This window comes from Doryrhamphus excisus, chromosome 1, assembly GCF_030265055.1.
Source record: "Doryrhamphus excisus isolate RoL2022-K1 chromosome 1, RoL_Dexc_1.0, whole genome shotgun sequence".
Lineage (NCBI taxonomy): Eukaryota > Metazoa > Chordata > Actinopteri > Syngnathiformes > Syngnathidae > Doryrhamphus > Doryrhamphus excisus.
The window spans coordinates 24631112-24645163 of record NC_080466.1 but is presented as its reverse complement, the minus strand read 5'-3'; the positions used below and the strand labels follow the sequence as shown (position 1 = coordinate 24645163).

The 14052-nt window shown below is 40.9% G+C and overlaps 2 protein-coding genes across 2 annotated transcripts in view; both read left to right on the top strand.

Annotated features, from left to right (window-relative positions):
• Nucleotides 1-1813: 1813 nt before the first annotated feature.
• Nucleotides 1814-4367, top strand: fibinb (fin bud initiation factor b). The gene has a single exon (XM_058069674.1). It carries the CDS (start codon nucleotides 2159-2161, stop codon nucleotides 2777-2779), a length of 621 nt encoding a protein of 206 aa, XP_057925657.1. The 5' UTR covers nucleotides 1814-2158; the 3' UTR covers nucleotides 2780-4367.
• A 1143-nt stretch (nucleotides 4368-5510) lies between these two features.
• The window catches only part of bbox1 (butyrobetaine (gamma), 2-oxoglutarate dioxygenase (gamma-butyrobetaine hydroxylase) 1), a 27872-nt gene continuing 19330 nt past the window's right edge, over nucleotides 5511-14052 (top strand). The window contains exons 1-3 of the mRNA XM_058069478.1: nucleotides 5511-5668; nucleotides 7547-7987; nucleotides 10523-10637. Of these exons, the coding sequence (XP_057925461.1) occupies nucleotides 7586-7987; nucleotides 10523-10637 (517 nt within the window). The 5' untranslated portion in view covers nucleotides 5511-5668; nucleotides 7547-7585. The remainder of the gene's footprint in view (nucleotides 5669-7546; nucleotides 7988-10522; nucleotides 10638-14052) is intronic.

Genomic DNA, 14052 nt, shown 5'->3' with positions numbered 1-14052 from the left:
TAGATTGCCTGTTGGTAATGTTCACCACTGTCATTCCCAACACTCCCAAATGACGTCTTCATCTTTTAATAAAGCAGAAGCTTTACCTTTGCAATGACACATAGCCTCGCCTGAGGTGCTTGTTAATATCAAGGTTAATGCTGCCAGGATTTTGTTGCACAATTTGTAGTATAATGTACCTAGACTAGAGGTATATTGCTGTTCTTCATGTGGGAACAAGTGACTTATATTATTAATAGCACACAGCAAATTTTGGTCTTTGGAATAAACTCCATGTGAGTTCAAATCAACTCAATCTGAGTGTACATGCGTGGCCATCCATTGACTCCACAGGAAAGTTAATAGAACCAACTGCGTTCGTGGTTTCTCTCGTGTGTATAGAATAAAAAGATATCTGAATACAACACAATTAAATACATGTATTTGTACGCTTGTGTCTTCGTTGGAATAGGTGTGTATGCTATGTCAGTTGGTTCTTCTGTTGCAGGCATGTGTTTGGCCAGCTATGTGGGGCGGGTTGAGCATGACCTGTGAACCAGGAAGTGAGGGAATCGGTGTGTGTGCTGTGCTCTGGTGGTGGAAGTGTGAAAAATAAAGTTGACTGGAAGCAGCCGTTCGCCGTGTTCTTTTTTGGTATTGAAATCCTTAAGCAAAGATTGATTTAAGCTGCTTTTGTATCGATATACGCAGACCAAATTGGCTGGCGGGAGATGAAAAGGGCATCGTAGTAACCGGATTATCATAATAACCGGGTATCGTACTAACGGAACTAATTATATCATAAAAGACTAGAAATTTGCCGGGAAATGAAAATAGTATCGTAATAAGCAGTAATTCGCTATAACCTATATCGATATAACGAGACTTTACTGTAGTTAATTTAACACTATTTAAAGTTGACATTAATTTTATATTACTGTGTACGACATTCATTCATTCATTTTCTACCGTTTTTTCCTCACAAGGGTCTTGGGGTGAGAGGCGGGGTACACCCTGGACTGGTGGCCAGCCAATCACAGGGCACATATAGACAAACAACCATTCACACTCACATTCATACCTATGGACAATTTGGAGTGGCCAATTAACCTAGCATGTTTTTGGAATGTGGGAGGAAACCGGAGTACCCGGAGAAAACCCACGCAGGGAGAACATGCAAACCCCACACAGAGATGGCCGAGGGTGAATTGAACCCTGGTCTCCTAGCTGTGAGGTCTAACCACTCGATCGCCATGCCGTCCCTGTCTCCGCTGTTTCACAGTTAAACACAGTCATTTTTTACAACAAAAATATAAAAAACATTGTATGATAAAGCCTATTGAACCCTGACTTATAAAAAGAAAGCTTTTTCGCATAACCGCGTTGGCGCTACTTGGAATTGTTTCTTTCCTTACCGTTTTCGACAAGCAGAACAATAAACATTTTCACGAACGGTGAATGATGAACAGAAAGGTGGTTAGCTAACGCTAAGTAGTTTTTGTCAACAAACTGAGCAAAAACCTTAACACATGTGGTAGTCTGGGTTAAAAAATCAACTCCAAAAATTCAACTCTTTCACTCTTTTTAGTTTAACTCCAGATTTTTCAACTCTCGAAATTTGCTGTGTAGTACTTACATCACTCCTTGGTCATCATGGCCGCTTTTAGATCAACTCGTATTACATACAGTGACAAAAAAAACCTCATTAAAAATTTGCCATTCAGTCACTGAACGGCAATTGACAGGCACTTAAACATGTGCGGGGCTCCTGTTTAGAGTAGCAGCAGGCTGGCCAGACCATAGCGCTGCCTTCAAGTGACGACACGGGCTGTAATCTGAGAAGAGAAGGTGTATTATTAACAGGACTCTTCGCGCTCCACTCCAGTCATCCACATGTTGCGTTTGCGGCACCAACTAAAGTCGGAAGTTGAATGGTTTCCACTTAGAAGCTAGCTTTTACTCCAGAAGCATCGTGGAGACTGCCAGGCACCACAGGAGGAGAAGACTGCTACCACTTTTGACACCACTTTGGCTGTCTTGAGCACATCGAGGACAGCCACATGAAAGTAAACAGGGCGGCTGTTTGAAATGTTTCCCCGCCGACTGAAGTAGTCACAAAAACGGACTCTTGTTCTGTGGTGTGAAGTGGTCGTGCGAGAGTGCTTTTTTTTGGGACAACATGATGGCTTTTCTGCACTTGCTGCTGTGTGCGGGGATGTTGCCGATGTGCGGAGCCTACTATAGCGGACCTTTACAGCCAGAGATGTCTAACGGCACTTTTCACCACTACTTCGTGCCGGACGGCGACTACGAAGAGAACGACGACCCGGAGAAATGTCAACTACTTTTCAGAATGACCGACGAGCGAAAGTGCGGTCCGGACGAGGACCAGGACTCGGTCATCCGGGACGATTTCACAATCGTCAAGCGGCAGATTGAGGACTCTTCTCGGGTGTTGGAGGGCATAGGGAGAAGCATCTCATACGACTTGGACGGAGAGGACAGCTACGGGAAGTACTTGAGGAGAGAAACCACGCAGATCAGCGAGGCGTTCACAAACTCGGAGAAATCTCTTCTGGAGCTGGAGGTGAAGTTCAAGCAGAGCCAGGAGAGCGAGCTGAAGGAGGAGCACCGGCTCGGCGACGACTTCCTCAACATGATCGTCAACACTCGGGACGCCCTCAAGGAGACTCTGGACATTTCTTTGGGCCTGAAGGACAAACATGAGCTGCTGTCCCTCATCATCCGCAGCCACGGTACACGGCTCAGTAGACTGAAGAATGAATACATGAAACACTGACCTACCTTCTACTTTTTAATGTAGTTACTTTAGGGGTTGTAAATCAATCCATCACTCACACGCCAGTATGACCACAACTGCCACATTTGGGGGAGGCTCGGTTTGGACAATATTGTTTATTTTGGTATGGTTTATTTGTTTCACACATGCTTGACAAGTTGCATTCAGGAACATGGCATGGTTACATTTACACAATTCAGCATGAAAAGGAGTAAGAAGAAGCATAGCTTATTTAATCCTACCTCTTTCTATGTATCTGTCACCGTATCTGTCATCATAAATAATGTCTCTAGGTGCTTTTTTTCACCTACATAAATTTTAGTTTTACTCAGTTTAGAAACACCACATTTCCTTAAAAAGTTCATATAAGTTTCATATAAGAGCTCCAATGGACACATGTTTTTTTTAAGTTGTTAGTTTATGGATGTTGTGCACTTTACATTATCATCGTATAGAATTGATGCAAACTTCCACAACATCAGTGCTGTAATAATTATAATAAGTCAACATATGTTTTATATAATAGTTATGTTATGTTATGTTAGGTTAACAAAACATAAAGCATAAAGGCTCAAAACTGCACATTTTCTTTCTGGGTTGTCAGTGTGTTCAGTATTGTTTGTATTCCTGTCAAACAACCGCTTGGTGAAGCTCGGACACAGAGTGACCACTGTGATCACTGGAGGACATCTTTTCAGGAACATAAGGTAAACAGATGGAAAGAAGAAATGTGTATATTCTGACATTCAGGATGAATGTTTCCAGGGTATGACGGGATGTTTACATGCAGTATCGATACGGTTGTTGTTTTGCTTCTTCGGCCAGCAGATGTTGCACGGCTCTTTACTGTTCTGGTGCTAAATGTTTAGCTCAAAATGCGAGGCCGACAGAGGCAATACAAAAAGCACAGTGTATTTTGCAAGTACAACGTAAATACTGTGAGTGCCAGTATATATAGTATTACAGAAGACTTTAATGTGTATTCATTTTTCATGTAGAGTTTTGACATAGAGCATCATATATGTATTCTTTTAAGATACAGATGTAATACTTACACGGTATATGTAATATAGATGAAGACTGCTGGCAGCACTCGAGGGTTTCAATGTCAAACACTCATTTGTGTGATAACACCAACAGTCTGTGTTGTGTTTTCTCAAATAAAGAGATTGTGTTTGAAGAAGCTGTGATTGAAGATATTTGATGTTCTTCAGGAAATATGGCTGTTCAGTCACTGCATTTCTTGTCATTCTTACTCATGAGTGGGGAGAAGCTCACATTGCTCCTTTGACTGAGCCCACAGGGTGAGAGTAGTCTAATCACTACTGTCCTGCCACGTGTTTTACAATGACAAAGTTCCCCTCCATGCTTGCTATACAAGGTTTAGAGGTCTGCTTTAAATTAAACACACACACAGCCCCTCTAATTATGAGTGTTTTGGAGGAAGAAGCTGCTCATTGGAATTTAGGATGAGCCGAGATGGAAGTGTGTGATGGAACAGTGGGCCTCACAAACGTGCTTTTTTCCATTCCTCTTCTCCAATGCAGGGAAAATGGCAACTTTAAGGGGTGTAATTGCTTTTAGGAAGTGGTTAAGTCCACAGAAATTGAAAAAACAATTCTAGCAAATGTAATATACCACGCTGAAAATGTCATTTGATGTAATGTTGCCAAGTACAGAGTAACAAATGTGACCTTTGCTTTCATAGTAGATAGAGATTGCACTTTGGAAGTGATAAATAAGTGTTAAAACTCTACAACAAAGAGTTTGCGACCTTTGCTCAAATATCTGCCACATACATTATGTGCAACTACTGTACTCAAATGGATTACTACTTTTATAGGATACATGAAACAATAATGACGTCAAGTATTTACTAAACATTTTCACTCAGATGCATTTGCATGGTTTCAGTCAGACCGACAATGTGTTTCATTATACTACGACTAACAAATGCTAAGAACTATTGACAAACAAACATGTAGTAACACAAAACATCTGTTCAAGCCTGCCAGTGATGACTGAGTGCACAAAACTGCAATCTTTAACCTCTGCGTATATGTTCACCACCTCCAATAAAATAATAATGAGAACATTGTTGAACTCCATTTATTTTTGAGTACGTGAGTACAGCCACAGTTGTGGGTAGTGTGCTGGACACAGCTAAATGTATATTGATCAATAGGGCACAAACATGGCTGCAGATGAAAAATACTACAATCACATACAAAGCTGAAAGATAAGAAACAAATATGTAGGAACATGCCCCAAAACACAACACAAATCCCCAAATCATCTCCATGACAGGAAGCAGGCCTGACATGAGCGGGATGGTCAAAAGAAAGCTGCTCGACCTTTGAAGAGGCAGGATGAAAATTAATGTTTGTTTTTATTTTGCACTTATTTTTTTTTAAATTCTGCAGCACTGAAGATTTGCATCATTTCCCGTTACATTTATTTTTAAGGTGTGGGGTTACTCTTTAGTGTTACTGCTGTTGTCATGCACGCAGATTTGTGTCACAAAGGTGACTGAGGTGCAATCAATACACAGCCTTTGAAACGTACGTTGATTATTTCCATGGTAATCAGTCCCTCTTTTAATTCGCTCTACTACCACAAGGCAAAGCTAGCATTAAATATTACAAAACAATCATACATTTTCGACAAAATAAAAAATATGCACACATACATATATGAGCTTAGTTAAGAGCAGTAGATCAAGTTTAGATTAGTGGAGATACGAGAGACGGCTGAGAACGCAGGGACGCTCTGGTTATGTCATGTTGCACTACCTCCTCCTGCGACCTTTTACCTACTTTCCCCTCACATGACAGTCGACATTTGTGTTAGCGGACGCCGAGCCAGGGGAGCAAGAAAATCTAAACACAGGTAGCAAAATGAGTCGTGTTCACTGTCTTTTCACAGCTTCTGAATACAATGGTTACAAAAATACTGAAAGTAGCGCTAAAAGCCGACGAGTAGGGTTTGTTTACATACTAGCTCGCTAGCAAGCAACCGGCATAGCTTGGATGTACTCGATATACAGTAGATATAGATGTTAGCGGGTACAGGAGCTGATACTGTTAGTTTTGCTTCGATTCCGACACGTTACAATCCTAATTGTTAGAATAACATGTAAAGGGGTCATTCGTGAAATATTGATTCGAACATGTCAGTATTGGATCAGCGTGTGCGAGCTTGTGGAATGGATGTGTCCATATTGACGAAACACTAGCAACTTTTAATTCAGAGTTGGGCTCATAATAACAATAGTAATGTAACTCTCTTTAAAATGTTTTTGTCAATGCTGTTGGAAAGGACTAATGTCATCATGGCAACTCCTAAATACTATGATGCTAGTTCCACCAGGATGACATCAACCTACTTTTGAGATGGCAGCAAAAGCCGCCTAATGCAGTGTTACCCACAGGTCTGCCATGTACCTGTGGTTGTCGACTGCAGGGGAAGATTATTTGCTGATGCAAATAGATGGGAAAAATTGAAGAAAATTTACTTTTTGGTTTGTGTCATAATAAATTAGCAACATCATCTCCTTTTAAAGGGCTGCATGATGGATGAGCGGTTAGCGCGCAGGCCTCACAGCTCGGAGACCCGAGTTCAATTCCACCCTCAGCCATCTCTGTGGAGTTTGCATGTTCTCCCCGTGCATGTGTGGGTTTTCTCCAGGGACTCCGGTTTCCTCCCACATTCCAAAAACATGCAAGGTTAATTGACGACTCAATTGTCCATAGGTATGAATGTGAGTGTGAATGGTTGTTTGTCTATATGTGCCCTGTGATTGGCTGGCCACCAGTCCAGGGTGTACCCCGCCTCTCGCCTGAAGACAGCTGGGATAGGCTCCAGCACCCCCCCGCGACTCTCGTGAAGATAAGCGGTAGAAAATGAATGAACGAATCTTCTTTTAAAACCTTTGTCACCAGCAGAACATGAAGCTGGTTTTCGGATGTTGGTGTCAGTTCTCGCAGTGGTAGTAGAAATGCATGTGTGTGCCTTATAACAGTCAAAAGTGTCCTTGGCACCATGTACAGTAAGTGTGTTGTAATTTCAATGGTACTTCTCATATATCACTGTATTGTCGCTGGTGTACCCAGCATGCCTTGCTGGCACGTTGTAAAAACAGTTAAATGTTATGTTTGTGTTGTTAGCTCTATCGTTACACACAAAGATTGGTAGGTTACTGTTGTGTGATAACTTACCTGTTGCGTGTTGACTGTGTACCGCTTGCACATTGAAGAGCACCTTCTTTAAGCAAGCTGAAGAGCCTTTATGGAGAGTTGCAATGACTCTGGATGGGGTAAAAAACTTTTATTGTAGCCATTTATTATAATTTGGGAGTGGGGGTGAACAGGTAGTAACAATAATAAAATAGGACCAATCCTTTTGTGGCAGTACAAAAATAGTTGTGGTGAGCCACCACAAATAAATTAAGGTATGGGAAACCCTGAAATGACATGCATACATACTGTAATTTTGCCTGAATAGCTGATACGCTGGTTTGCAAAACATTCACATGAAATTATTATTAGGTCCATGGCATTGCTTGCTCGTCTGGTAGACCACTGAGTAAAAATGTATAAACACAAAGAGGGTCCTGGTTACAGTTTGTTTGTATTTTCTGGCACTCTCTGTGCTGTTGTCATCTAAACAATCAGCCACAATTAATCAAATGTTGATTGTTTTATGTTGCATGATCTGCATCTAAGCTTTATTGTTTAAATATCGTTTTTTTTTTCTTGAACTTCACAGTAGGTGGTCCTGTCTGAATTGGAAGAGAGAGCTGGAAAAATGTTGAGGAATATCTTGGCCCGTTTTTCCCGACCTGCTCTGCAGAGATGCACCTCTTCTACAGCTTGCCAGGTTGTTAGGTCTTGTAGATCGGAAAAGGTTCTTCGTCCACCCCCTGCTTGTCCGACATTTCTGCAGCTTCGTGGACAGCAAACTTTGGGTTCAGCCTCCCTCCCTGTGGCCAGCCACTTTATGAGACATGCCCGGGCGTTGGATGAAGAGCGACTTGTGGAGGTTGAGTGGGAAGATGGAGGCCAGAGCCTGTACCCCTTCACATGGCTGAGAGACAACTGCCAGTGCTCTCTGTGTACCCTGAAATCAGCTCAGGCCCGCAAACTGTTGATGGCCGATCTGGACATCCACACAGGCATTGATGTTGTGGAGGTTACCAATGATAACAAGGTAGGCAAACCAAGTTACCATAATATGATCATAATATAACCAATATTGTCAGTTATTGCCCTCTGATACTTCAGCAGCATTTGATCATTAGACTTTTGAGGCATTGGGATGGAAAACAGCATAAATAGCATAAATAGGAGATGACATGGAAGTGACACTTTCAAAGTAAAAGGATAGCGCCAGATTGATCTGTGGCAGTGAAGATCAATAAATGAATGTATGCAAACGTTTGGAGTGATATTATTTACAGACAACCTGCGCTACCTGTGCCACAGCTCTCTGGCCTGGCCAACCTGTCAAACTGTAGCCTCATTATAATATCTTAAAAACGTACAGCCTTGTGGCTCCAATAAAAGTTCTTGCAGCTTTACTCAGTGTGCCTGCTTGTCAAACACGACATGGAGATGGTATTCTAATGCACAACGCCGAGCACAGTGAGTCACTGAAGATCCAAATAGAAGTCTTTTGTTCACAAAAGGTTGATCATTACCGGCTGTGAGTCTTATCAAGCCAACGAGAAAGGCAATAAAAGCAGGAAGTAGAACTCAGTACTTAACAGAACACTTCTGCCTGGTGTCATTCCAGTATGTTGTGTAGGCATACCAAGTGGCTTTATATAAAGTGTATTTTACAATACCAGATGGCTGTACTTTAGCTTTCACCTGCGTTTGTTTTAACATTCCGCTCTGAAAGGGGATAAGTTGTGGATAAGTTCCAGCACCTGGTTAAAAAAAAATCCAAATTAACTACGCTGCAATCATCTGCCTTCTGTCTTTCCCTGCCTGCAAGACTGAACAAGTGCTAATGAGTGTCTCTCTTTGTAAATAAGCAAACTTTTCAGCTTCACAAAAAAAAAAGCACCAGAATGGTCTATTTTTTTCTAATCATAACATTATGCTCAGATTTTTATTTAAAAGGCCAAAATTACCAACAGCTGGAAAGCCATTAAAAGCAAATTGTTTTTGCTATTGTGTGAATTATTCTAAGACGTTAAGACTAATGTCATACAGTGTAGCCCTATTTTTGTGTAAACAGGTGAGGACAGATGAGCTCTTTCACAAAGCAGAAATTCCTGATTGCTTTCCAATAGAGCTGCAACCATCTAGGATTATTTTCCTAGTCTATTCATCTGGAAGTTGTTGTGGTTAATCCAGCCATCTGACCAAATCAGTATGAAACAATTATTGGTTTGGTCCACAACATATCAGAAAACAGGCAACATAGAAAACTAATGTGTCTGAATATCTTGTTTTGTCTATAACTGATAAAGGAATTTAAAAAAAAATCATATTTGAGAGGCTGAAATCAGAGGGTATTTTTAATATTATATTATATGTATATATTATATATATTATATAATATTTTTCTATTTTTAAACATATAATATAATAATATAATATTTAAAAACATTTTATATTTTTAAATCAAAAAGCAATTAATCAGATACAAAAATAGTTGTCAATTAATGGGGACGATTGATTATCATCGATTAATTGTTGCAGCACTTTCCAACACACAACAGCGTTTCACCCACCAAAATGTTAAAATAGCTATAATAGAACCCTAGAAACAGTCCTGTTCAGACATTTTCATTTGCAACACGAAAACAACGGTCAACGCTCATGACCAAAAAAGTGCTGCAAGTTACAGTGAGACATGCTGTATACTTGGTATATTTACTGCATGTATATACTGTATATGTGGGCATAATCCCGCCATCCCAGTGAGTATAAGCGGTATAGAAAATGAATGAATGTGGGCGTAGTAAAACAGTTTGAGCTGCCTAACAACATATACAAGAATGTATTTTTCAGGCATAAGTCCAGAAAGTCCATGAACGCATCTCAGGTGTTTCATAGACGAAGACGGAAATAATAATATTTGGGTATTTATCCAAATAGGGAATCCAGGATTGAAAATTATTATTCGTAATAATATGCAAACACCTACACATATAGGACACGGGTGACATTTGCTCTGAATTGAGTGCGCTTGCATTTGCCAGGTGAGTTCTCAAGCACTGCCAAGGTAATGGAAGTACCTGGGTCAAGAGCTGTGAGCGAACACGTAGTGGGAAATAGGTCAGCAGTGACATCACCAAGAAGTGCATCCATTGATTTGTAAAGAAGCGACACCAGGGTCGGTATTTTGGAAGATTTACACAAAATATTTAGTTGGTGTTTATACTATCTACATCTGTCTGATGTTTGATTCTGATTTTCCTCAACTTGCAAAGCATAAAGACAATGCAGTCTAACAATGCTGCCAAAGTTGGCGATTATGTTTTTCCACGTTTCCCATTTACTAAACTGACATTTACTATTCTAGTACTAGTCTCTGAGATGTAGAGACATCATCAAGATGCTGTCTTTATCCTGAAATGTATTAAAAAAAAATCTACCTTGATGGTGAACCCTTGACACAAACTTCCAAAACAATGTATTGATGTATCCCTGATTACTTGGCAAGTTAGAACACTTAAAAGACAAATACAATTGTTCAAAAAAGACTTAAACATGAGACGTTCTGTCCCAGGTGTCAATTGTGTGGCCTGACCAGCATACCAGTATGTTTGAAGCAGAGTGGCTGAAGAAACGCAGTTTTTCTCAAGAGGCGAGACAAACAATGCAAGAAGAGCTCTTCCTCAATGGTGAGTGGTCTTCCTCCTCATTCATATTTATATTTATTTAATCGACCAGTCGATTCATTAATCCATCACTTTTAAAATGATGATGTTTTTGATCCATCTGTCTGTATGTCTGTCTGGTACATTTCAAACCAGGAGATACTCTCTACAGATTACATTTTCACAGTATATTCACATCTTTGCCAATAATATCCCATAAGACATATGCGCATGACTAAATATGACACATTTAGTGTCTGGTTTGGTTTAAAGAGCAAGAGTCAGCAGCAAATCAAACGGCTGTCTGATTCCTGTTGTTTCATGAGCGCTACATCACCAGGATTTCCCCTGGAAAAAAAATATGGTTGAGAGTTTGATCATTCTTTCTCTGGACAGTTAATGCATTTTGTGAATGAATTTACTGTTTTCCACTATCCTAACTCGGTGGTTTTCAGTTATTTTCTGCCATACTCGTCAAGGGTATAGCAAGGTATGCCCTTATTTACATTTGTCATCATTATATTGGCATAGTCATAAAGTAGCTACTGCCATTGGGATGTGCATTGTACCAGTCTTGTCTCTTCTTGAGCCGCTGAAAATGTTTACCTGATGTTATGTTATGCTTATTATACACCATTAGTTTAAGTGGAATGTGTTCAATTCATTCATTCATTCATTTTCTACCGCTTATCCTCACGAGGGTCGCGGGGGGTGCTGGAGCCTATCCCAGCTATCTTAGTTGTCATAATTGGAGGTGTTTTATTCGCTAGTGTGTACTGCGCCCATCCTGTATCTCGGTTAAATGGTTCCAGACCCGACCTTGATAAGTGAATTCCTGCGAGGTAGGATTCAATGTTGATATATCAATGGTATGGATATAGCGATTGCTAAGGGTATAAAGGATTTCCAAAGTCCTCTGCCGCCCCACCCCCGCTCCCCAAGCGTGCCCCACTATTTGAGAAGCACTAATAGGATGAGAAAAAGAGAGGAAAAATGTCTAAAGCCTGTAAATTAAACCAGGAAAGGTGATTAGCTTTGGACTAAGTCTGCAATGATCCAGTCGGCCTTACACTGTGCCAGACATGCAAAGAGAAAGTTGAGCTGTAGAGCAAGGTCTTGGCACGACAGTGAAGCAGGGGTGGACTGTACTTGGTCTATTCTGCACTAGGTCCTGAAGGACCCACAGGGTTGAGTGGCTCCCGAGCTGTCCCTGCGCCAGAATGATGACTGTGTGTGACTCTGTGACTCTTCATTCATAAGAAAAGAGATACCCCTCATTGCCTCATGTAAGGAGGTTCTGTTTTCATTACAGTTCCATGTTTGTTTGTGAGCCTGATTAAGCACAAAGCACTTGGGTGACCACGGAGTGAACTTTTGTTCTTTGCGTGGGGAGGTCTACACTCTCTTGACAGTGCTTTTGAGATTTGAACTACTACCATGAAAAACAGGAGCACCTCTCATAGATCACAACATAGAATGAAAGGACATACTCACATTCTGGAGGTTTGTTTATTTCCCTCTCCATATCGTTGTTGCTGTTGTGTGTTATTTAGACCTTCCACTGGGCAAAGTCTCAAAACATCCACATGAGATGGATAAATTATTCCTAAAGAGCTTTTTTTCATTAGCATTTCACATAATCCCACCTTCCTCTCTCTCTCTCTCTCTCTCTCTCTCTCTCTCTCTCTCTCTCTCTCTCTCTCTCTCTCTCCGTCGCTCTGTCTCACACAGAAGCATAGTTCACACTTATTTCCCATTTCATACAGTGCACCTTGGCTTTATAGGCCCAAATGTGCCTATTAAAACTATTCTTGAGAGCGAATATACTCACTGCGCAGGCCACTGCGAGGTCAATATGATAACTGGCCCTTTGGGGATTTTAGTCAGCGAGTACTATACGTCTGTTTTCATGTCTGGGAGAATGTTTTCCCCTCCTGCTGCTGTTCCTATGGCCACACACACTTGAGTGTGTGGTTGGACTTGAGTAGCTATTGTTGCAGGACATGGAGCTATGAGCATTCATAAAAATATTAAACCAATATTTTCATAGGTCCATATAGGGCTGTGTGATGTGACCTACAGCTCATGTCCAAATGAGGGTTCATACACCTCTAATCCTCTATTGAGATTAAAAGAATTTATATAAAAGATCTGACAATTCAATTTTCAAGCAGAAGTGATCGCACAGTGTCACGATTGTATCAGTGAGCTTTTAAAGTTGGGTTTTAGTCTGAAATAAGGTGCAGCTTTAGAAGGTTAAAGGAGGTCCGTTTTTAGACTCCTTCTCTGCCACATGGAAAACTGATTTAAAGAGAGGTTCAAACAAAGATCTGCATGTTCTTCCCAAATGCAAGCCCACTGTTGTCAGTATTTCCTCTCTGGGAATGAACAAATCCCACAGCCTGTAGGTATGTTTTAGAAGACTTACTGCTTTGTTTCTCTAACTGAGAAACTCTATTGGACATGCTCTGGGCCACAGGGCCCCATTCCACTTTCATATGCAGTTTGACTGTTGGCTCACAATTATAGACAATTTTCAATCTTGTGTTCAGTGTTCACTATTGTGTATTGTCCTTTTTTTACACAGGAACAATCTGTTAATGTACTTTTTATTTTGAATCATCTCATTTGATGTATTTCCAACAAACACTTTTACCTGCTAGGGTGGCTGGTCAGACTACTAACTTGGCTTGAAACACACCCTTTTAGCCGCATGGTGGCCGAGTGGTTAGCATGTTGGCTACACAGTCAGGATGGGTTAGATTCTCAGCTTTGGCATCTCTGTGTGGAGTTTGCATGTTCATGTTCTCTCCGTGCATGCGTGGGTTCTCTCCGGGTACTCCGGTTTCCTCCCACATTCCAAAAACATGCTAGGTTAATTGGCCACTCCAAATTGTCCATAGGTATGAATGTGAGTGTGAATGGTTGTTTGTCTATATGTGCCCTGTGATTGGCTGGCCACCAGTCCAGGGTGTACCCCGCCTTTCGCCCAAAGTCAGCTGGGATAGGCTCCAGCATACCCCTGCAACCGTAGTGAGGACAAGTTGATGCAGTCTGATTTTCAAACTTCCAAATACATTTTCTCAAACACATGCAAGTTTGAAAATGTCAGCACAAACACATCTTAGTCACAGTTGAAGAGTTGGAATTCCAAAGTGGTGCTCTGCTGCTAGCATGCACTCTTTAGACCTTGTTTGTCACTTCGAGGTGAGGGATGATGTGTACACTCTGGTTCATCAAAAGTTTGTGTAATGTGAATCCTTATCTATAATGACTCATTTTCTGTAATTCCTTACAGAAAATGCCAGTAATTTGCCTGCCAGATGTGTTTACCATTTGAACTGGTTTCATGCATTTCATGTTTATTTAGCTGGAGTGGAAATCATGACGAATGGCTTAATGTGTATCAAAAGGTCGGAAAACATGCAAATGTGCAAAT

What these genes read in the sequence shown, in the direction of transcription:
- fibinb (XM_058069674.1), top strand. Translation starts at nt 2,159, where the DNA reads ATGATGGCTTTTCTGCACTTGCTGCTGTGTGCGGGGATGTTGCCGATG.